Source organism: Ixodes scapularis, unplaced genomic scaffold (genome assembly GCF_016920785.2).
Source record: "Ixodes scapularis isolate PalLabHiFi unplaced genomic scaffold, ASM1692078v2 ptg001522l_1__unscaffolded, whole genome shotgun sequence".
In the NCBI taxonomy this organism is placed as follows: Eukaryota; Metazoa; Arthropoda; class Arachnida; order Ixodida; family Ixodidae; genus Ixodes; species Ixodes scapularis.
This window is the reverse complement of record NW_024610159.1, coordinates 459,763-484,911: the sequence shown is the minus strand read 5'-3', so window position 1 is coordinate 484,911 and position 25,149 is coordinate 459,763. Positions and strand designations below refer to the sequence as shown.

The 25,149-nt window shown below is 45.8% G+C and overlaps 1 protein-coding gene across 1 annotated transcript; it reads right to left on the bottom strand.

Annotated features, from left to right (window-relative positions):
* Positions 1-13,407: 13,407 nt before the first annotated feature.
* On the bottom strand, positions 13,408-21,883 carry LOC115321226 (3-oxoacyl-[acyl-carrier-protein] reductase FabG). The gene is made up of 4 exons (XM_029981452.2): positions 21,553-21,883; positions 19,619-19,621; positions 14,100-14,302; positions 13,408-13,812 (listed from the first exon to the last, which is right to left on the bottom strand). The coding sequence occupies exons 1-4, from the start codon at positions 21,881-21,883 to the stop codon at positions 13,408-13,410; spliced, it is 942 nt and encodes a 313-aa protein (XP_029837312.2).
* Between the last annotated feature and the right edge of the window lie 3,266 nt (positions 21,884-25,149).

The following is a 25,149-nucleotide window of genomic DNA, read 5'->3' as shown; positions in this document are numbered from 1 at the left end:
ATTTTGTTAGTGCTAATAACTATTCGCTTGTTCTTGGTGGTGATTTAAATGTGAATATTTTGGAGAACTCGCCTGTTTCGTCGCGACTTAAGGACACTCTCAGTAGTAGCGGGTTTTACAATGTCATTTCGTCTCCTACTAGAATTACCAATTCTACATCAACTGCTATTGATGTTTTGATTACAAATATAAACACTGTTGTTGCCAGCGCAGGTACGATAAGTAGTGATCTAAGCGATCATTTACCTATATTTTTATGTTTTAAAACTCACCAATTATCCAGCGGCGCTAGTAAACATTTCACCTTTCAACCTGTTACAGACCGCCAACTGCGGTGTTTTTGAAGCACAGTCATGGAAACTAACTGGAGCCCTGTATTCTTGAGAAAGTGCGTGAACAGCGCGTATGATGAGTTCATAAGTACATTCACGTCAATTTACGTCGCATCATTTCCATACAAGACTGTCACGACTAAAAAGCGAATAAGAAAACCATGGGTTACCCCGTTTATTTTAGCAATGATACGGAAAAAAAATCGATTGTATCAGACCTACCTCTCGTCAAGAGATAACGATGATAATACTGCGTTCAAGAAATATCGCTATCAACTTACATCTACACTAAAAAAGGCAAAGTCAGATTATCACAAATGTCTCTTTCATGCCGCGCACAAAAAGAGCCCCGCCATTGTATGGCAGTCCATAAACACAGTACTTCAACGTAACAATAAAAAACAATCAATAGATACGCTTTTGATATCTGGTGAAAACGTATCGGGAATAGCGCTCTCTGATTATTTTAATCGCCGTTTTACAAACTTACCTACCCGCACTCACAATGCGTGTGCTTCCTCGTCTATCTCGAGTCAAGTAGACGAATCTGTTTTCCTGGCCCCTACTGACGAGTCAGAAGTGTTTAATGTATTTATGAGACTTAATAATAGCAGAAGTCACGACATTGATGACATACAAATAAAGCCCGTCAAATTTGTGATTGATATAATTGCCCCAATGTTAGTATATATATTTAACTTGGCCTTGTCAACTGGCAAGTTCCCAGATAACATGAAACTCGCGAAAGTTTCCGTTTTACATAAGGGAGGCGATAAAAATGTAATTACAAATTATAGGCCAATATCTGTTTTACCGATATTTTCCAAAGGGCTAGAAAAAATTATTTTGCGTCGTTTAGATACCTTTTTTGATAAACATTCAGTGCTGACTGACTTCCAGTTTGGCTTCCGTAAGGGGAAGTCTACGGAATGCGCCTTGTTAACGCAGAAGAAACTAATATTAAAAAATATAGAGCAACGACAGATGACACTCGGACTTTTTATTGACTTTAGCAAAGCTTTCGACTCTCTTAACCATACAACGCTTCTTGATAAACTTTCCTGTTATGGTGTACGGGGCACGTCTTTGGCACTCATTCAGTCATATCTACAACATCGCAAACAGTGTGTCTCAATAAGTCGTTATACCTCATTTTTGCAACTATTAAAGTCTGTTGTTCCGCAGGGCAGCATACTTGGCCCACTTCTGTTCAATGTGTACATAAATGACATCGTCAACATTTGTCAACACTCACGTTTTATAATGTATGCAGATGATTCTAGTATTTTTATTTCTGCGACGAATATCGATGAACTGATTATTAAAGGTAATGTTATCTTAGAAAAGTTTCTCTTATGGTCAGAAAAAAATGGCCTCGAAATAAATACTACCAAAACAAAAGCGATTGTTTTTAGACCTGTAAATAAACATATTGATGCTAGTTATGCTCTTAAGATTGGAAACAAGGAAATTGAAATAGTAAGTCATCATAAAACGCTAGGCATAATTTTTTCAGAGTTTATGCAATGGGATCATCATATAGAATTTCTAACTCACAAACTGGCAAAGGTAGCTGGCATCATCGGTCACTGTCGCTCTCTTTTGCCTACAAAAGTTAAGATTCAAATTTATCATGCCCTGTTCGGCTCACAAATCAACTACTGCCATTTAGTTTGGGGCACAACGACCAAAAGTAACGTCAACAAACTAATAACTCTTCAGAAAAAAATTATTCGTTTCATTGCTAATGTTCCGTACGACACACATGCTGAACCATTATATTTGAGCTACAATATCATGAAAGTTTCTTGTATTTATGACTATCGTTTGCTATTTTCTTACGCCTTTTCAACTTTGGAGTTTATTGCTTTTTTGTCACAGCTAGCAAACCTGACTGAGCGTGAATCAGTCTTCGATGTTCGTCATAGAGAATTCTGGAAGGTTCCCCATTTCCGTACAAATTATGCACTGCAGTCGCTTGCTCATAATCTACCTACATTGCTTAACAACATTGTAATGAACCGCATCGATATTCATTGTATAACTAAGAAAACATTGCGTACTTTTTTGTGTTGTTAAATTAAGAAAAAAAATGTTCTCTAATGTCGGTGATTTTAAAATTTTTATTGGAACATTTTAAATTGTTTGATTTGAATATTGTAAGAAATATTTAGGATTGTTTAAATATGATTGTGTTCCCTGTACATGCAAGGGCACCGGACCCAGTCAAGCTAGCTTCTGTTAGCTTTTTGTCCGGTGTCCTCGGCATAATGTTGCTGAAATAAAGTTCAAAGTTCAAAGTTCAAACTTAGGTGAGTGTGGCTGTGAGGGTGAGGGTGAGTTAGGGCGACCTAAAATGTCGACCTCCGGTTCAAGATGGCGGAAGCAAGTTGATTATTCGTTTGAGACCGCCACCCTTTGCCCCGTAGTGGGTCGGAGCCTGGGAGGGATTGTGGAAAGTGCAGAGCGGGTGAATGACTGTGTATGGCGAGAAGTGCCAGTTTGTGTGCTCGTTGTTGGGGTAGCCAGGGCAGAAGGGACATTTGGCTGTCACTTGAACACCTCGGAAGAGATGAGTATAGTGTGGGGAGACTAGAGTGTAGGTCTGAGCTCGATGTAAGGTGGTGGCATGTCGTAGTGAGAGGGTGAGTGATGGTATTACGAGGGTGAGTCTGGTTTCGCGGAACTGTCGGAGTATATCGGCGTGTTGTTGGTACTTTCTGGTACTTTGTAGTTGGGGCTCATAGGATTTAGGCGAGATGAACACAGGTCCCGGAACGGACGTGACTTGGGAAGCAAATGTGCTTTTTCGTTGCCTGGGATCAGAGCGTGGCCAGGATTCCAGTGGATTTAGAAGTAAAGGGTGGTAGTGGTGTCGAAAGCGGCGCGAAACTCGCGTGATATGTGGTTGGCAAGTTGACTGTATTGAAAGGCACAGAGTGCCTTTTGGGAGTCACTCAGAATTGCGATGGAAGTGTGTCCTTCGTCGAATTTGGCGATGGCATGGTGGATGGCAGAGCAGATCGCCTCTGCTTCCAAGTGGTCTGCTGAGGGAGCTTGGGTATACGTTTGAATGAGCAAGGCGTTGGTCTGTGGGCAGTGAAAGGCAGTGCGACCAAGTTTGTTGCTGCCATCGTAGCTGGCCTCCGTGTAGTAAATCAGGCGGTGGTTGGCCTGAAGAGTGTTTATTTTTTGGGTTATGAGTTTGGCTCTGTGCTGGCGGCGTGCAGGGTTTCTGTCGGAATTCATGTGCTCGGAATGGGGAGGATTTTGATTTGGGGCACGGAGTCCCAGGATGGAGTTATGTTCTCGATGGGAGGCAGGTGTGAGGTGTAACCGAGAGTCCGGAGAATGTAGCGACTTTGCAGGGACTTGTCCAGGCGTTGCTGTTGTCGCAGTCAGCTCTCCTAGAGAAACTTTGTAGTTTCTCAAGGAGAGCGTACTGTTGGACGCGGAGGGCGAGACGGGAGGGTTTGCGGAGTTGTGTTTAGGTGTGTTTGAGCTGGCTGTTCGTGAAAGGGGTGTAGGGGATGTGATAAAGTACACGAGAGAACATAAGAGCTTCGAGGGCGCGTGTCATGTTGTCGTCTTTGAGGCCTCTTTGGCGGCGGGAGATCCGACCAAGGAGGTGTGTGATCTGATTGATATATTTGGAGAGGGTGGTTACGGTGATGTTCCTGGCACCGTTGTTTTCAATGGTGAGACCTAGGAGTTTGATGTGGTGCGCTTGGGGTACAGACTTGCCGTCGAGGTGTATAGTGATGAGGTCTCTGTCTGGATTGACTTTGCGGTTGGAGATGATGAGGAGTTGGGATTTAGATGAGGGAAAGGACAGGATTATTTTGATGGCGTAGCGTACGAGTGTCGCAGGCGCGCTGCAGGGTTTCTTTTTGTTTACCTGGGGAGCCGGTGTTGATCCACAGAGAAACATCATAATCATCATAGACGGAGAACTTAAGATGGGGAATGGTGACAAGTTCTGCAGGAAGTTTTCTCGTGGTAAGATTGAAAAGTGTAGGGGAGAGGATCGAGCCTTGTGGCACGCCTCTGTGTGACGGAAAAGGGGTGGAGTTGCGTCCAGGGATTTTAAAGAAATCCTGCAGTGCGGTTCGATAAAAAGTTGTGAATACAGTTGTACATTCGAGGGCCGCACTTCGTTTTTTTTTTTTTTGGGGGGGGGGGGTCTTGAGTATTGAGTCATGCGACACGTTGTCGAAACCCTTGTAGATGTCGAGGCTGTGAACGGAGCGGAGGTGTGTGGTGCTTTTCTGTTGGAGAAGATCGTTTGTATAACCGGAGAAGATAGTCTTGTTTAGAGATATTTTTCCGGTAGCCAATGAGCCTAATGCGTAGGGCATACACGTGCTCGAGATGCGATTCGAGGCGTGTGAGGACGCGTTTCTCTAAAAGCTTGCCAATGTACAATGTAAGAGAAATAGGTTTGAGATTTTTTACTTCGGGGGCTTTATTTTGGTTTGGGGTTCATGATGACGATGGCCTGTTTCCACTCTGCCGGTATGTCGCCTCTTTGTAAACATGATTGAAGTAGTCTAGCAGTTGTTTTTGTGCTTTGTCGAAGGTTACGGAGAAGTTGATATGTAAATTGGTCTTCGCCGGGCAATGTGTTTCCTTGGAGTGAGTGAGTGCTCGCTTTAGTTCGTTGAGTGGGAAAGCGTTATCCATGTCAGATGGGTCGAGGGGAAGGGTTCGAGGATTTTGTTTGTTTGGTGTTTCGGTTAGTAGAGGGAAGAAGGTGTGGTGGAGTTGTTGTTCGAGTTCAACTGGGGTAATTTTGTTGGCGAGAATGAAGCAAGTGAGGGGGTCGCAGAGTTGGGTGGGTGATAAGGGGGGTGCGTAGGATGTATCATGCCTTGTTAGTGCCTAGTTGGCCGTTGAGGGAATCGCAGCAGGGTGACCACCTTCCTGCTAGCGAAATGCGGGACACGCGAGGCAGCGGGAAGGGGGGGGGGGGAGCATGAAGCAAATTTATTAACACGCACACAGCGACCCGAGGCTCTGTTCACACATTTATTACCCTGTACTGTTCATACACCTTCTAATTTTATTGAAGAAATTAAGCTAAAATAATTTCCATTCCCAATAATACATTGTTGAATGCCAAAATGTTATTAAATGTGTCAAAGTTGAAAACATAAAAATGGACTGTAGCAGAACTCAATGCATAAAATGGAAATAAAAAACAGCAAATCTGTTTTCGGGTTATTGTTTTCTTGCAACATTTACTTTTATCAACACGGTCCTACACAAACTCTTAACATGATGATGTTCTTTTTACACCATTGCAAATAATGCTGTCTTCAGTAAAAAAAAAAAAATCCAACGCAACCTTTTCGCATTGACACAGCAATTTGAAGATAATTACAATATTTTATATTTACAATTTCGGCGAGCAATTTGCCTTACAATATTTTGCGTAAACACACGCGCACAACGGCGCATGGGCGTCCGTTGTCCTGCAAGAAAAACGGTCACTTCCCGCAATGCCTGGATAGAAAATGGCGTACCATTTCGGTTCAAACGATTACCAGGGACCTCCGCGCTTCCCCGTGCCCCGTTGTTCGGCAGCACCATGAGTTGCAGAATGAGTTTTACGACAGTATGAAATGCGGGACATTTTGAAGATTTTAGAATTTGTCGAGGGACGCGGGACACGAGCCCTCAATGCGGGACACTCCCGCGAGTCGCAGGACGGGTGGTCACCCTAAATTGCAGTGTTGGAGCCAGTTTTCACGAGTGAGTTGCTATGCGTAGGTTTCGGCTTCTTCAGTGATGACGTGAATTTTGTACCTGAGGTGTTTAGAATGTTTGGCTTTCTTCTACATTTTCACTAGTTTATGTCTTGCTTTCTATATGTCGAGAAGATGGGTGAAGATCTGGGTGTCAATGTATGGGGTGACGGTTGTGGTTTGAGCTTTCTTGGTGTATTTGGGCTGGGCCTAGAGGAGATGGTTGGCCCAGGCACTCCCTATCAATAAAATGCCTGTGAGGCCCACTAGGAGTTTCTGTGAGGGTTTGGCAGGCCTTTAAGATATCCTGAATGTATGATGGATCTTACACCAGTATACTTAGACTTTACTTGAAATATACACAACCTCTCATTTATTTTGGACTTTACTTCAAGCACTTTTTGGATTTACTTTAACCGAAAATGATTGTTCTACCTACCCGCTGACCCCCGGCGAGTTGCCGCTCATGGGGGGGTAGCGGTCGGAACGAAAAGTACACTTTTAGCGTATGCCTATTGTACATAAAGTACACTATTAGCATAGTTTAAGCTAACTAGAGGTATACTTTTAGTCTGCTTCTAGCCATTAACTGCACAAAATTAGTACTAAAAGGGCTCTTGCAGCATGCTTTTAGTATACTACAAATATATTGATATCCCATTTTTGTTTTATAGAAGTGTAAAAACGTATGTTTTTAGTTCATTCCTAATCGCACAAAAAGTATACTTTTAGTGTATTAATTTTTACCAAAACATTCACACTTGAATGAAAAACAAAGCCGTGGAGATATTTTTTATTACTCAAAATAACAAGAAAGTATTCATCATTTTTAGCACTTCCATCGCCTGTGCCAGCAAAGAGAATTACATGTGACTGCTGCGATGTAAACTGGATAATTTGAGTTAGGGTATCTGATGCGTGTTCCTTCGAATACTTTTTTAAATATCCCTTCAAATAGTTGGGTTGAGAACAAAAAAAGAAAAGAAAAAGGAAATCTTTCCAGGAACACTCTGCAAACCACGCGGACGTCGGGTATTGTAAAATACACTAATTGGCGAAATAATTGCATAAAACTTACTAATTTATTTATAATTACTAAAATAAACATATACTCAACTAAATACCTGCTGAGCGTTATCGAAAATCTCTAAATAAGTCATGTTTATTTTAATAAAACTTAAAACACATGGGATGCGGGGGTGTGCTAAAATTCCCACTCTTGCAGCAGACGAAAGACTTGTGATGCAAAAACGCGTATTAGAAAAATAAAACCATACAATAAGAGTCCGCATTTTATTTTTTGTGAAATCAAATAATATGTTTATATGGAATGTGCACGCTGTTTCTCGCAGTAGAAAGCCCACCTCCACTTCAACTGGATCCCTATCTGGATCTCTATCTGTGCATTTGCTCGATGATGACACCTGATCATATTGTCCATTGAGCTTCCTTTTCGTTTTCTGCTCCACGTGAGACCGCGTTTTCCGGTGCCTTTGTTTGTCGTTAACTGAACTAAAACAAAATTTGGTTTCCGGCTATTTTTTTTTTCGTTTTTGCCCTGTAAGCGCGTGCTGTCGGCATCGGTTACCGAAAGTAATATTACCACCAAACGTGAGAATATTAAGGCACGCTATTAGCTCATTCGGCGCCTGCATCTTTAACCTGTCATCGATATAGTCACTGGCAGGATTAAGACAGCAGCCTTCGATGTTTTCAGTTGCCCTGCCTCAGGCATGAGCTTTCTATCTTCTATAATAACTTGGGGTCTCGCGAGCCTTGAGCGTGCACGCGCAGCCTACGTGCGACAAACGCAATCTTTTGTTACATTATGATCCATCCCGTGATAAAGTGAATCCACGAGAGGAGCTCCACTTTGTCATTCGGAAGCAACCAGCGGGCGTCGACGGTTGCCTCTGGACTGAGTATGTTGGACTAAGTACGATTTGCAGCGAACTGTTGGCTGTGGACTAAGTATGTCGGAATTACAGTTGTGACATCACTCGTGCGGCAAAAAATGAGTGGTCAAAGCAGAGGTTCCACAGCTGCAGATTTACAAGCACAAGGGCATCATGTGCACTGAGCTTATATAGAGCTCGCCACGGACGGTCGCTTGTTGTCTAAATGTTCTAGACAAAGTATGTCTTGTAGCCGACGGTCGCCTGCATCCTAGTTATGCTGAAATGAATAAAATAAATATAACTCTCCACCGACAGTCTGGCCTGCGGCCGCCGACAGTCGGGCCTGCGGACTAAGTGAGCTAGACTAAGCATTACACGCGGCGATGGTCGCCTGTGAACTAAGTAACCTGTACTAAGTATGAATCGCAGCCGATCGTCGCCTCTGGACTAAGTGTGCTGTGCATAGCATAACTCGTCGCAGACAGTCGCGTGCTACCGCAAGCGACCGTCGGCGGCAATCTGCTCAGTTCAGCTGTTGGCGGTCTCTTTCATCGCCTCTCTATGGTGCCAAAAGATACTTCTCACCGGGGTAGCATAATTCAGGGTTGGATTTACGTGGATCTTCATGGAGAAGCTCGCAGATTAGGATTAATTGTACCTATTTGCATATATATATATATATATACATATATATATATATGGACGAATATGTGCAGATGAATGAACCGTACTTAATCCAATGAATTAAAGAATCCAAGTTTTTCAGGAACCCGCCGAAAGCCAAAAAACGGCGGAGCCAGGATTTGAACTCTGGGCCTCCCAATGTCCGGTCGGGTGTGCTAACCACTACACCACTCCACCTTGGCTTTCTGGCGTTTCCTACCTGTCTTATTAATGCACAAGAAACGAAATGTATCCAAATGTATCCTCCTCGGAGACCACGTACGATGACGTAAAGTGCCCGTGTTGTATATATATATATATATATAGCCAACGATGCGTCCTATTTTATTTGAATGACTATGCACTGCCTGCTATTCGCTGGGCATATATTCAGTTACCCAGGTCTGCGTGTAACGCTTTTTTGTCAAACTTGAGCGTGACACTTTTTGCATAAAATACAGCCCATAAGCACAATCTGTGCTAAAACTTTCATCAATTGCCGCAGATCATGTGACAAACTTTCTGCTCTCTGTTTCCTGTTTGCTTCCAATCTATCAGAAAACAAAACAAGGGTCACCTGCAACAAGCAGTGACTTTACTGCCTCACTGAAAGTAACTTTCATGCCATTATATGTTCTAAGTCCGCCTCAGCCTTTCTAACTACTTTATTTCTTTATATCCCCTTGGCCATTCAATCATTAGACGCACACCCTTTAGCCCTTCAACCCTTTAGACATCCATCTTTAGCCTCTCGGGTTTTATTTTGTAGCTCTTTAAGGGACAGTGACAGGGTATCTATGCTCGCCAAGGTTTTAGTTGTACGTGACATATGAGAGCCCGACTACCCAGAACAGAATTTGCTACTCAAAATTCGGTTTCATCCACCGTTCATTAAGTGGTCGGTTTGACTCGCGCTCATTCTCTTTTCCGTGGTCACGGACCGTTTTGTAAGCCATAGACACAACCACCAAATTTAATAAAATTCGTTGGTCATTGAAAACACACACTCGATATTAATAATATAAAAAAATAGGAAACCTATTTTTCTGGCTTCTAAAATGCTGCAAATACGTTGATTGAAAAAAAAAAAGGTTTCACACAGAACCGGAAGCAGTCTGTGCGTTCACTGCGTAATTCTCGACATGGCGTCGTTTCGCGAATCGTTGGACTAGTGGTGACGGCGATGGCAGTAGACTACGGGCGTGGAACCTCTACCTCAGAACTGTCGTTAGCGGTACCGGCGAATTCTGCCTTCCTTTGAAAGAGAAATTTCGAACCAATCAAAAGAATTGGCATTGATCCCGTAAAACACGCTCGACCACTAAGCCGATTTGCACGAAGACGTCGCCGACCCGTCGCCCCCTTCTCGTGGCTGAAGACAACGCTCGCAAAAACGTCAAGCACGAAGTGCGTACTTCGAGTTGAAGATGCACGCGTACGATTTCTTTACTAGGGGCGAATTTGGCCAATGCGTGGTGCTGCCCGGCTTCGACCCGGGAGTGCCTTAACTGGAGGAAAATCGGCCGCAAACTTTCCAACCTACAGTTGGCCGGCTGTGTTATAACAAACGAAGTGTTTCCCCATTATATCAGTGGAAAGACGTTCACTTCACAAGCGGAGGAACCGTACTCGATCCCGCCTAAAAATGCGTTTTTTTTTTTTGTTATGTCTTTTTTTTTTTGAGGGGGGGGGGGGAGTTTAGGCATTTTGTGGTATGTACAATATTTTTTTACAATTATCACTGAAAAGAAAAATCTTGTGGACGAAACGTTGCTGGACTAAATGGTATGGGATTTTATTTTTGACACATGGGAACTCAATGTAATGACTTTCCAAAAAATGCAAGGAACATATAAATCGGGCAGCGTCCGCTTTCCGGGGTGCCCGTAGATATTCCACAGAAATTGCAGCCAGCCGTTGGTCCCGATCCCGTTGATCTTCCGGAAACATATTCAGACTCTGCCGCACAATTCCACTTTTTTTTCGGACCCAGGACAAGTGGGGCAGCTTTTCACGCAACATCTTAGTGGTATTCTTTTCGGAGCCGCGATCACGAAAATTCACCACGGGCACTCACTACTCATCTCCCAATCTTGAATGTATGAAACAACTCATCTTTAAGCGCAGAGCAGCGAGTGGAACAAACATAACTGCAACGGAATCGCAACGGCAAACAGTTCCTCGCCACCCATGTCGTCAGCTGCGCGCAAAAAAAAAAAAAGAGAGAGAGAAAAAAAAAAAAAAAAGCGCGCGGTAGGATGTAGCTACGTGACTTCGGCCACTCACTCTCTCCTCTCCACTGCTCCAACCTCCTTGCCCAGGATTTGGTTTGGGTTTCGAGCAGTTGCGTTTTTTGGCTTTATTAAAAATATATGGGACTCTGTTTCAATATATTATTTGGGTAGTCTTCTAACACCATCATAAATCGCCTGGAAAATCATTTAAACAAAAAGTTTGGGGGGTGTCAGTGTCCTTTTAAGCCATCACGCCTCTAATACAAGAATGTAGCAAATAAAAAGCAGCATGACTCACCTAAATGAATGTGAACATGCAATCTATCGTTTTGTATGCAGGTAGAAACTTTCAAATACAATAGCAAATATTATGTTTCCATACTCGGGATCAATGAACAGTAGGCAGAAGCGATCAGGCAAAATAGTGGCCATCGTGTTCTTTGTAGGCGAAAACATGTTGCGAGGTACTTAAAATGCTGGTTGAAAATTTTCCTAAGTATACAGTAGTAAAAGGTTTAAAATAGAGTGGGTTCACCACTCACACCATGTCAGCAATAAGTTTAGCAAATACGACGAAAACGACGTCAACACACACCACTATGAGCGAATCCTGAGCATGGTCATGGTGGCGTCCCTGGTGCCCTCGTGGTGACGTCACCAGCATCTTTTTTGTTGACTAGACAAGCTTCGGCGGTCAGAGGGGCTAAGAATACTAATACAAAACGAATACCAATACCAATACAAAACGGTCAAGCAGCTTCCCCGATTCTTAGCTCCTAAAGGACTGTGTGCTTTACACAACAAATCATTTTGAATCACCTTGAATGGTCACGCCTTCTCCCGCAAAAATTTTGTCATGCTCCAGATACGAATCAGAAATCTATGATGTACCTCTTAAATATTTCAGAAATTCATAGAAGTTCCGTCAGGTAATTTTAGAAAATCCTTTCTCGCCACAAAGATACGTTTATCTTATTCTTCTTCCTCTTCTGCACCACACGGGCACAGGAAGCGGAGCTTCGGCGAGCATTTAATTTTCACAGTAGCGTTTTTACTAACACCACGAAAAATTTCACGGACATCTGAAACTACGTATATCCACACTGTTGCTGCGGCTTTGACTTTTTTTTTTACAACCGAGCTGTTAAGGCTAGGTTCCCCAGGATCCTGCCCGGTACGAAACAAATGCCGACACAAAACTCTGGACAGCTACCACCATCTATGAGCGACGGCGGCAACCAGAGAACCGGCTTGCCGGCCTCGCTCATAGATGGCGGCAACCTTTCCAGCTATTCCACTCTGGTTTTCACCAGAGTGGAAAGGCTGAATTTCTCTAGGCGTCCTTCTAGATGTCGTCCTCAAGGTCGTCTTAGACGTCGTCCTTGGGGTCATCCTAGACGTCATCAATGAGGTCGTCCTTGAGGTTGTCCGAGATGTAGTCCGAGAGGTTGTCCTAAAGTCATCCTTGAGGTCATCCTAAAGGTCGTCCGTGAGGTTGTCCTAAACGTAGTCCTTGAAGTCGTCCTAGGAGTCGTCACTGAGGTCGTCCTAGGCGTCGTCCTTGAGGTCGCCCTAGACATCGTCCCTGAGGTTGTCGTTGAGGCCGTCCTAGAAGTCTTCCTTGAGGGCGTCCCAGGCGTCGTCCTTGAGGTCGTCTTATCCGTCGTTCTCTGGGCGTCATCCTTGAGGTCGTCCAAGAAGTCCTCCTTGAGGTCGTCCAAGACGTCGTCCTTGAGGTCGTCCCTCCATAGTACAGCTTGGCTGGTCTCCTTTCTTCACCAAAGTGTAAAGCTTTTTTTTTTTTTAATTGGAGACTTCTTTGGTTTTTATTTAGTAGAAGGTATCACGTACACCCGCCGGCAATATGAAGGTGAACGCCGGACCGTCGACCGCTCCGTGCTATCAGCGCCATAACGCGGCTGCCGTGTCAGCCACGTGATGGCGCTGAAAGCACGGAGCGGTGGTCGGTCCAGCGTTCACCTTCATATCGCGATAAGAAAGCGAGGCGTCACGGCAGCCGCATCATCGCGTTGATAGCATTGATAGCATGGAACGGTCGACGGTCCGGCGTTCACCTTCATATTATCGGGGGGTGCACCTTAGTAGTATAGTTTTGTTCGCCCCAAATAGTTTCCTGTGGCTTTTATTTTACTCACATCAAACAAATTGCTTCATTTGTAATTTTACGTTAATTAAAGGTGAGGGAGTTGTACGTTTCAAACCAAAGATGGGCATCGGGAACGCCACAACAGAGGACTCAGCATAAGTGTCGACTAGCTGGGAAATTTTTACGCGCAACTGAAATCTCAGTTACACGGTGCCTTTCCCTTAATAATCCTACGTCAGATTGCGGGCACTTCGGCCGAGATTCGAACCGGCCATCTGGAGATCGGTAGCACGGCGCATTTCCTCGGAGGCAAAAAGGCGGCTATAATTTTATGATCAACAATTATTCACTTGTAAATAGAGCATCGCCTTTTCATTTTTTTCTTCTAAACGAGATACACAGGAGTTTATTTGCCAAAATAATAAATCATAGCTGGGTTCCTCCTGCGACATCAACTGTAGATCCGGTCATGTAGGACGTTTTCATGCTGCACATGAACACAATTGTTTCCGAGATTTCGAGGGGTTCCGCAATACGCTGCATGGGAATCATCGTCCTTAGCCTATCTCTTATAGTGTCGTTTCCGTACTTTTGAATCATGGGAGTGTTGGTAAGGCCGGGCAGAATCGCATTAACGCGGATACCCTTAGTAGCCAGTTCAACGGCGATTGCCTTGGTGAACGCAATGACACCACCCTTGGAGGCTGTGTAGGCGCCCAGTCCTGGAAAGCCACCCTTGCCAAGTATGCTCGCGATGTTAACGATAGCTGCTCCGGTGACATTCCGAGCTAGCATGTGCTTCACTGCTTCTTTGGTAACCAGAAAAGTTCCCTGAAAGCAAAAACGTTCAAATCAAGTACCGCGTATGCCCAGCGAAGGGGGATAGCAAAGATCTGAGGCATTCATAACCACGCCATAATGAACAGATGCTCAAAACACCTGTTAGGCTGCAGATGAGGGACAACCAAATAATTGTAACCTGAAAACTAATAATTAAGTACGCATAACACTGCACTAAAAGAGATGAAGATTAAATATGCTGCCAAAATATTGTTTGTTTTTTAAACATATCGAGAGTCCCGCGAGATATATGAAAATGTTATAACACTTCAATTTACCTTAAGATTGATGCTGATAACGTTATCAAAAGTTTCGTCAGTTAGCTTGACGACTGGTGTGATCTCATGCAGGATGCCAGCGCTGTTCACTACAATGCTGATGTTCATATTGCGGTACTCCAGCTCTACGCATTGGATAAGAAATTCTACCGAAGTTGAATTTCGAACATCCACATATATCGCCTTGTGACGGAGGTGGCTGCCTGAAAACAAAAGGAAGGTTATAGCGCACAAACATACAAAAAGATACTATTTGAAATTGGTATTAGCACTCTTCTCCAACTTCAAATTCCTTGTCAAAACGCTTGTCAGGAAAAAGAAATATCAGAGTAAGAGATTTTTAGTAATGGTTCAGACTTACACTAAAGGCTGTAACTTGATGAAATATATTATCACATATATTCGTGCAAAAATATGCCTCTGGTTTCGTAGTCTTCAATAATTAAGCCTGAATATACATCATTCAAATATTCAGTAACTAGTAACGCAATTCTTTACTTTTTTTCCTAAGCCTACAAAAATGACCCTTGACTTATAGAATCCCCAATACAAGTTTCATTTATTTAGCACATTTTCATCCGTCAGTTACAATATTCCACACTGCCACGGAGTTGAGAGGTGCTCCCTCTTCACAAATCAGGTAACATGCTACCTTCTTCTAATTCCAGACCTATTTCGTTAATGGGGATCTGCCCCAAAGTATTAAAACAAGTTATATACATAAACCTAACTCTCTCTCCTTCTGTCTCATTCCCTCTCTCTCTCTCTCTCTCATTCATGTGGTTTCTCGAAACTAACATTATTTTTTGCTATTTTAACGTAGTTTTCGCACACACTGCTTCCTTAAACCGCAAATACTGTCTTCATATTTTCACCCTTAAGACCCGTTCACACACTTGTGACCCCTGAGGCCCGTTCCCACACTTTCGACATCTTGGAACCGGGTGCCTTGGAGCCTCTTAATATCTCTTACAACGTGAGGACACACTGGCGCCATCTATTGGGTAGCAGTGCAAATTTGGCGGTCCGGCATACTTTCTATTTCTGTCGCGCATTATCCTTTCTTTTTTGGCACGAAAAACTTCTGTCAACGTTATAAACGAGCCTTTCTTATAGGTATTACGCACATTTGATTTCGGAAATCCCGCAAAACCTTCGCTCTTGTGAAATGCAGTTCCAGGGTCACCGCGTAGATGGCGCCAGAGTGCCAGTGTGTTCCCTCGTCCTAAGAAATTTTAAGAGGTTTCAACACGTCCCGTCTCTCTCGGTCGTACCCGGTTGAAAGAGTGTGAACGAGCCTTTAGAATTGAATGCTTTAAAACCTCTTATATCGCTTACGACCGGAGAACACACTGTCCCATTGGCGCCCTCTATGTGGGCACCCTGAAACTTCCTTTCACTAAACCAAAGGTGTGTGGGTGAGGCAAATGTACATAATAGAGAGTTTTAGGGACCCAGAATGAGACACGATCGATAGACCAAATGATCGGTAACTTGGATCGGAAGCTCGGACTGATCATTTTTATGAAACGGCTATGAGAGCACCGCGTTCGCAGACGGTCGGTGCAGCTCGCGCCTCTGGCAACGAAAATGCGCAGTGGCTTCGTAAAATAGTTAAAGGGCCCATGAAACGATTTTTGGGTTGGGATAAATCATTTTAGATTGGGATTTTACTAATAGAACATCGTTCAGTGGGCCAAATGAAAAAAGGTAGAAAGTTAAAAGCCTGACATTCAGTGCGAAAATTTGAAAACAGAGCGGACTATTTCGTACCTCCTCCCCTTCGCAACCTCTCTGCCTTTTCACTGTGATACATCCACGGTCCCAAAAGCGTGTCATCGGGTCCAAACTGACGTCACACAAAACCGGACCTCACTTATTCCCTTCACCCCCAAGCTGACATTGTGGTGGAAGCTAGGCGCTTGCCGGACCAATCAGCCACCTCCGTTTCATCACCTGACTTCATTCTCTGCAGCCCACATTTGCCACGCTTACGTGGCAAAAGTGTGGCTAGCCCAAGGAGCACGTAGCTTCCACAGCACTGTCAGCTTAGGGGTGAACGGGCTAGGAAAAGAAACTTTTGTCTGAGTTTTGAGCGACGGGCTAATCTTCTGGGGGGAGAATGGATGTGTCCGGGGATTACACAAACCAGGTTCCGAGCGAGAGGGGCCTCCCTTCTTTTCGTCTTCTTGAACTGTTTGGTGGAATGCGCGATATATGAGTTGAGGAGGAAAGCGAAACAGGAAATAGTTGGAAAAGCGTTTCATGACCCCTTTAAGAAAAGGCAGGCTTTTTTTTTCGTTCTCTTTTTTTTTTGGGGGGGGGGGGAGGGGGAGGGGGAGGGGGAGGAATGTTTGGTTATTTCACAAAATGGAAGGAAGAACATTTCCCTTTTCAGAAATAGCCTAAAGCTAACTTTGCGGAACTAAACCTTATTTTGTCTCGTTTTGCAAGAACTGGAGTGCAAAATGTGGCCGCGGCTTCCCCATTGTGAGTGAAGAGTTCGTCTGCTAACGGAGCAGACGATCTTGATGGAAATCATGGTGCTCGATCTTTTTGAAGAAGAGTTCGAATTCGCTTCATTCGGCGAGAAAAACTTAGAAAAAGACATTTTTGAATTGGCTAGCCCAAAAGGGAGAAGATAGTTGACGGCGAGACTAGGGACGTTCGACCTGGCGTTGATGGATGAAGTGGATGTGCTACGCCAACTTTGCTTCCACAAAGCTGATGTAGCTCATTCTCGCTCTGCGCTACAAATCCCGGACCACTAACGGCTCGGTCATCGGTCAGGCTTTAAACCAGTGTCGTTGGCGTCTTCATCAGAATGGAACAGCGACCTTTTAACCAACTGAGCTATACCACATCCGGGCTTAAACTGAGACAAAGGAACAAAATTATTCTAAAAAAGGGTTGGTGTCTTGTTCAGGTTTAGTTTGTTTTCTGTTTTATTTGTCGTCAATTTGACAATATTCTCTCCCCGTCACCATTAAATTTCTTCGAGGCACAACCACGAGTGCTTTCATTCACGTTTGAGGCTTCGGCAAGCGTCTTCCCACAGCGAAACAGCTGTTCTATAAACGAGTCGAGACACCTCTGATGTTAGCTGCTTTGACCACACCTCACAGCTTATGGCTCGGATACTGCACTACGGTAAGGCAGCAGTGACCGCGCGCATGCACAGTCCATACCGGAAAGCTGATGGTGTCGTATCATTTGCAACAAAACGGTTCCCTAAAACTCTCCAAGACCTATTAGAAATTGTCGTTTATAACACTGACAAGAGGTGTTTCAAGCCAAAAAAAAAGTAAGAATAACGCGCAAAAAAAAAAAAGAAACTGTACGAGAACGCCAAGTGTTCCTTCCACGGCTATCGGATAGACGGCTGGCACCAGTGCGAGTTCTCGTCATAAAATGTTTTAAGAGTTTTCAAGGCACATGGTGCTTTCTAAGACGTCGCAAGTGTGAGGATAGTCATGTAGATAATGAAGCACTTGTTAACATTACTCTCATGAATTTCTTCAATGACTGAAACATCTGAACAGAATACTATTACCTTCTGACTAATTCGCATGGTGTTTAATAGCTAATGATCGTACTTCATCTTGTATCTTAAGAACTGAGCCGCCCTCAAAGTTCAATTTCAGTTTCTTTAAAACCTTACCGAAAGCAGCACATTTTATTTTTCTAAAATGCCCTTTGTTTAAGAGAGCATTCTTCCTCACAAAATAACTAACCAGCACAATAGCTGCATTCTCAAATCTGACATCAACTACTTTAAAACCCATCACATTTCCGGCCTCCATTTTTTGCGCATCGGTCACACGGGACAGAATTGCAGCCACTAAATTTCGCGAATTCAGACGCCTGCATTGAAACACTTGAGGGCCAAAATGTTCGCTTGCCCTTAAATTTCAGGAAGTTTTCAATTAGCAAAACTCGCGAAAATTAAGGGCTCAGAAACATTAGGGGCTTTGCACTATATTTCTCACTAGTGTAAAAAGCAATATTTATTCTTAGCGCATGCAAATATTTGAACGTATCTATATCGCGCGCTCTTCAACCCCTTCCCGGTGCTTTGACTCCATTATTACCTCAATTTTTGCACAACATGTAACTTTGTAGTTAAGAATATATTTTGATTTAGAATATAAATAGCCCTGCGAGGCAGCCGGGGTAATCGCCAGGCTAACTGCGGAAGAGGTGGACGATTACGAGTGTGTGAAAGGTTGTTTACTCAAGAAGTACCGCCTGTCGGCGGAAGCGTTCCGACAGAAGTTCCGAAGCGTGAGCAAAAATTCAGAGGCTAGCTACGCGAAGTTCACGTACGAACTGATGTCGTATTTCATCGAATGGATGAAGGTCGCCAAGTCGTATGACGAAAAAGAAAAGATTCTGGAGGTGGTCCCACTGGAACAGTTTTATAAGACACTAACTGAACCTATGCGAACTTGGATCCAAGACAAAACAGGTGTAGATTCCGCCTACAAGGCCGCGGATCTCGCGGACGAGTATAGCTCGCGCAGAAACAACAAAGAAGGAACGAGGAAAACCTTCGAAAAGACAAACTGGGACGAGCGACGCGGCAAGGGATGGAAAGGGCGAGTGCCTACGGGAAGGAACACTGAGGAAAGTCAGGGGGATGAGGAAACGAAAGCATCCCAGGCCGGTGAGGCGGTAGCCAAAAAAAGAAATCCTTCGAGGCAAGGAAGCCTATAACGTGCTTCAACTGCCACGAGACGGGGCACATTGCCGCAAGATGCACTGAACCAAGGCTGGTTTTCGCCTACGCTAGTCAGTGCGTGGAGAATGATGAGCTCCTGAGCCCGTACCTGTTCAACACGACGGTAAGCGGGAAGGCATGCCGCGTGTTGCGCGACAGTGGAGCCATCAGTAGGGAGTTGTAGTAGATAGTTTTTCTCCTCCGCTACGGTATCCCCGAAGAAAACGCCGAAGCTGCGCATGCGCGCCGCCAGCCTTCTCTGCATAGTTCAAGGTCTTGTGGCGGATTACGGAGCGTTCTCCGGGTGCTTAGCGGGCTGCGGGAACGGTCTACTACAATTCCCTATTGACCTTGTTCACCCTACTTATGTCACCGAAGCCAACCACAATGAAAAGTGTAGTTGGATCAAGTCGGTGTTAGACGAGGGGTCTTCCCGTGGCGGATGTCCTCGTTTCTGGTCCGTTCGGAGAGGTTCGCACTGAGCCGGCGGTTTCGGACAAACTGCCGCCGCAGTACCGCTACCTGTTTTCTAACCGAACAGAGAAGATTCTAAGAGAGCAGGGCAAAAGCCTCGGGGAGGGTCTCGTTCAAGTACTGACAAGAGCTAAAGCTCGCGAGCTGTCCACGTGGCTTGCTTATGACGATGCGAGCCCGGGAGATCTAAAGGACTCTCCAGTAAGGTTTTCAGAGCAGAGTAGCCCTAAAGAGACGAGGAAAGGGGTAGAAAGCGAGAAATCTCCCGCGTTAGAGAGGGAAACCCCCCCCCAGCTGCTGACGCATACAGATGGGCTGCTATTACCACCTATCTGAAAAAGCTTCGAACAGCTCGTCTCCGTAACAAAGAAAGTGTTTATCGAAGAGCAGAGGGCCGACGCCAGTCTGTCCAAGCTTTGGAAAACTAGCATGGATGGCGTGGCGCAAAAAAAAATCACCTTTCCTGTCCGGGAGGACTTACTGTACTTCGACAAGTTAATTTTTGTGATTGCGGGCCTGGTGATTGGAGAGAGGGTGGCGTCACTTGCTGGATTTGTGTGTTGCTGTCTGTGTTTCTTTGGGGTGTTGGCCACTCTTGACGACCTCAATGCTGATCTCTTCAGGAGAGCAGCGGAAACTCCTCCCCTTCAGAGATCTTCCCGTCCGTGGAGGAGCTGTAATGAACGCCGTCTTGGAGACCCACAGGCGTTCAAGCGACCTTCCAAGAAGCCAGCAGACGTGGGAAAACGTCCTGGTATTTCTACGTTCCAAAAACCCAGTGGGCTCCCGGAAGCCCAAGGACAAGCGTCCGCGGCGAAAAGAAAGGGCTGGTCAGTGACTTTTTAAGAGGCCGCCGACGTGGGGAGAAGACCAGCCGCTCGGCCTTCCAAGAATCCCACAGTGGCCCACGAGGTCAATGCATTCTTTCCCGGACTTTCCAGGAAAACCTCTCTTGTCGGGCGCCCCGCACCCAATTACCTTCCCTTCGGAAGAGGAAGCCGACCCCGCGCGAAGCCGACCCCGGCGCGGCGCGCATCATGGATGCGCGCCGCGCCGACCCCGCAGACTTTCGGGGGACGAGCGGACACGTCATTGGGACAGCTAATCTGCATGTTGGTGGCGTGTTGGGGGAGACGGGGATGTGTCGCTGTGTGGGGGGAGGAGCTGACATAGCTAGCCGAAATCCCTACTTGGGGAATGTAGGGAAGAGCGTCCCGTTAAAAGAAGCGGACTTCTTTGAGACTCCTGTATTCCGATGCTGTTTTTCGACTCTGTACAAATGTACAGTAAACCCGTTGTCAAAAGCGGCCCTGCCTCCCAGCTCCTTCTGCCTGATGTCCTGGTCGGCGCCTGGCTTCCGCGGAGCCCGAGAACAAGGACGACCCCGGAACTCTTACACTATGCAATCCAGCACTTTTCGATACGTTAGCGTACTGCGCGATGTTATGAGCAGTGCTGAACACATATTGCACTAATGTGCAGTACTCAACTCCTCTATAAACCTCGAATGCTTCAAATCAATGTAATAAATAACAATGTTGTTACGAAGACAACAACGTGCATCACACGGACACTAATATACCTGTGTTCTATAATGTTGGTTACCTCGTCTTGCTAATTACATCAATCCGCCAAACAAAAAAAAGATTAAAGAAACTTCCAAAAACATATTGTCGACCCACCTTACATCGTCCGTGGCCTTTCCGACGTAAGCTAAGAGGTGATTCTGCAATCCTTTATACCGTCTAGTGGCCATCACTCAATGAACCAAGACACCGTTCACGCGGCTCGCATACAGCCCTACTTCTACGAAGGCTAACTGTCTATCAGTGCCGCATGAACAGACCTACCGCCACCAGGGGGAATTCGTATGGAAATGACAGTCAGCTTCGTGAAAGCGAGACGCGAATACGAGCGTTTTCTGCGCAAGCAGTTTGGTTGTACTCGTACAGGCCACCTCTTTTTTTCTGTCCTCATTTTACTATCACATTTACTCTGTCATAATCACCTTCCCCAGATATTAGATTGGAAAAAGAAACGAACAATTGGTGCCATTAGTAAGCCCGCAAATTTACGAGGTTGCTTGCAGCCGAGAGCCGAAACATACACACATCAAAGCTACATGACGGCTAAAATATATAAATGATTTGAGGGGTGACTTTCCGCATTTTAATTTCCGGGGAAGAGTATTATTACCCTATTTTAAAATGTCAAAACATTTCAATGCAAAAAAAAATAGTTTCAAAAGGTTTGTCTTACTTAGCAGTTTGAGATATAGGATAGTTTTCTCTGCTCCCTCCTTATTGATGTCAGCTACGATGACGGTGACGTTCTCACGTGCGAGAACCATGGCGACGCTTCGGCCAATGCCGCTAGCTCCCCCAGTCACAACTGCCAGCCGACCTTGCAGTTCCAGCGAGGAGTTTCCAGGATCGTATTCCGGCTTTGCGTCTGTATCACTTCTTTCATTTCCACTTTCTGACAGTGACTCAGACGGAGGTGAATCAGCAGAACCATCAGCACTCGACGCACGTCCCGTAATTATGCAGCAAAGGACTAGCCAGAAAATATATTGGCGAATCCTTAACATGGTCCGAATGCAGAAGACCTCTGAACACGTTACAGAAAATATCTGACGTCTCGATTATATAGCGTGTTATTCGTATGTCCCTTTATATCTCTCACACGACCTTTAAGCAGGTGGGGAAAACAACACCAATTCTCTTACGTATTCGGTTCAAGGAAAATACCAGCAGAGCGGCTTCGCCGACTATTTTGCAGCGGAAACGAAGAAAGCTGGCATTAAACGAAGCAGCTGTGAACTTTTCGTATCGATGATTTTTGTGTCTAAGTAAAAGCGCACTTCATCGTCCTGAAATATCGCAACGTACGCTCACTCTTGTATAAAGGTGCCTGTTTTAGCCAATAGCGACTAATAACCGAAGTAACTCAAGGCTCGTAGTCGCGTAACGTCCTACTTCATAAGAAGGTGGCATACGTAACGGGAGGCGAGGGGGGGGGGGGGGATAGAGGAAGGAAGGAAATATGTCTTCTATTTCCGACGCCGACGCCGACGCCGCCCAAGCCGAAAACGGGCCCCTAAGAGCTGCGCTCTAAAACGACCGCGTCCGGTACCTTGAAACTGCCCCGCGGGCGTTAGAGGAGGTCGTCCTCCTCGTCGTGCAGCAACTGCACCATGTCGGCGCCGAGGTCCATTAGGCCCAGGTTCTCCGCCGGTAGAGGTAGGGGGCCCGCCTCAACGGCCGGTCCGGCCAGGAGGTCCTGGGCCTCCGGAGGTCCGCGCTGGTCCGCCGGGAGCAGGTGCAGCAGGACGACGGGGTCCGCCGCGACTCGAAGCCGAGGAGCCCTGGCCATGATGGCCGCCGCGAACGGGGGGTCCCGCTCCATCCGCGCCAGCACCAGGGCCAGCGCGTTGGCGCCCCGGAGACCCGCCTCGGTGAGCCGCTCCGCGTGGCTCAGTGATCGCAGGTGGGCCCGGTGGACGAAGAGGGAGCCGCAGCCGCGGCAGAAACGGGACCCCGGAGGGGGCTCCAGGCAGGCCCCACCGGCCGCCTCATCGATGTCAGAAACAGTCCTGCCGCGGAACGGCTCCTCCACCTGCGCCTCCGCCGGTCTCCTGGGCACCCGAGGTTGCTCCTCCCAGGGGGCCGCCGAGACAAAGAACTGGGGTGGCTCCTGGCCCTCCTGGTACGTCCAGGTGGTCACGGTCCTTGTCTCCACCGGCGGCACCCCATGGGAAGAACGGGACCGACCGCCGTTCCGGTGGGGCGCACGGTCCCACCGCTCTCCACAGCGACCTGGGGCTCGCATCCTTTGGGGGTGGGCAGACATAGCAGGACGGAAACAAGAAGACGACTGACCTTTTGGGCGTCTGTTGTCTTCGAGGAAAACTCCTCTCGTGTTCCCTGGTGGGCGAGATTAGAGCATCGGGCGACAAACCTGACCAATGGGCGGTGGCCTACCCTTTCCCTCAGATGCCGTATGTAGGGGAATCCCCGTACGGGATGATCCGGGAGCGAACGGGGTGGCCTTGTATCTAGGTCACGGCTTGCCAACAATGGTGGCTGACGCGTTCGCGAAGGCAGCTGGTGCATTCTTTGCCCTGGCGCCTCCCTTAGTGTGACATTTCGCCACTTATTGGGACTACCTTTGCGAAAACTCCGGATATTAGCTTCTCCGAGTTCGCAGATTGTAGCGGGGCGCCTCGTTTTTGGCGTCGTCTCGCGTTTCGCGTGCATTCTTGCGCAAGAGTGGCTTTGGGTTTTGCTGCTCGTTTTCCCTTCTGTGTTAGGGTTTGAGATCGCAAATATGCACTGGCCCTCCGACTTTTCATGACTCTTGGTCGGTCAGCTTGTACACGAGCGGTGAAAGTATTTCTCGCACTTCGTACGGGCCCAGCCACTTTGGTGCCAGCGAAGCAGAAAAGCCTTTGCTGGCATCGCTCAAAACGTGGTTTCGTCTGAGCACGAGATCGCCTACTTTGTAGCGGAGATCTCGGCGAGAGCGATCGTACTGAGCCTTTTGTTTAGCTCGCGCTACCCCGAGATTGCGACGGGCCTCCGAGAACCCTTAGCGAAAAGTCGTTCAAAATCAGTATACTGAAAGTATACTAATAGTGAACTTGGGGCATGTACTGAAATCGTACTAGTTTCACACTTTTATGAAACAAAATAGTATAGTGTTAGTACGCCCCAAGTACATGCGTAGTATACCATAAGTGCGCCTCGAGTGTACTTTTAGCATACTATAGGTGCACGTTTAGTACACTACATGTATGCTTTTAGTGTACTAAATGTACACTACCAGTACATATATGCGGAGTGTCCCAGATAACTTGCACCAAACTTAAAAAAAAAAACAAAAAAACTGAGCGTTTTGCGGGAGTGAAACCAACTGAACGCTGTTAGAAAGTCTCTTGCGAAAGTGCACGAAATTGTTTTAGTGCGCCTATTTATTTAATTAAGAGTAACAAGTTAACTTTTGAAATCTTCATTTAAAAGCCGAGGTGTGAAATGGAAAGTTGTAGAGCGCATTAAAAAACACCCAATTAAACCATTTTCAACAAGGTGCACTAAGCATTCAAAAAAACGCCCGCGAAATACAAAGACATACCGCGTGACAACTCGCTTCCCCAATCACGGCGTGCGAGCGCGCCGCGAATGTGCGTTCTTTGAAGGCCGGAAAAAAACACGAAAACGTATTATGTTTCAAACACTTTAATTGGGTGTTTCTCAATGCGGCCTGCAGCTTTACAATTGACATTTTGGCCCTTAAAAGAATATTTGAAATGTTAGCTGATTAATCTTAGTTATTTACATAACCAGGCGCATTAAAAAAATCTGTGCACTTTCTCAAGACGCTTGATAACGACAGTTGATTTCATTCCTGCAGAGCCCTCCGGTGTTTCTTTACGTATGGTGCAAGTTATCTGGGACGCCGTGTATGTCGGGCGTTCTGAATGGAAAGAACGGTCTTAAATTGGCCAGAAAAATCGGCGCCTGCATTTAAAAAGCTGACTTTTCAAAGGTATTTCTTTGAACGGCTGTATTCCAACCTGTGAAATTTCATGTCATATAGCTTCATTCTCGTGAAATGTTGAGAAACGCCGTTGACAAGTCAATTGATGATGATAATGCAGAGGCGCCACCATCGGGAGATGCACTCTTAAAAATGAGTCAGGAAATTAACGAGGAAATCTGTGGCAGCTCTATTCCTCGTGAGAATGACGTACCGGCGTCTTCTAAAACTGTGTGAGGAAAGCCATAAAGAAGAGGTGCATTGCATTTTTCAACTGAAAGTATGTATGTGTAGCATACAAACATTATGATCAGTGTT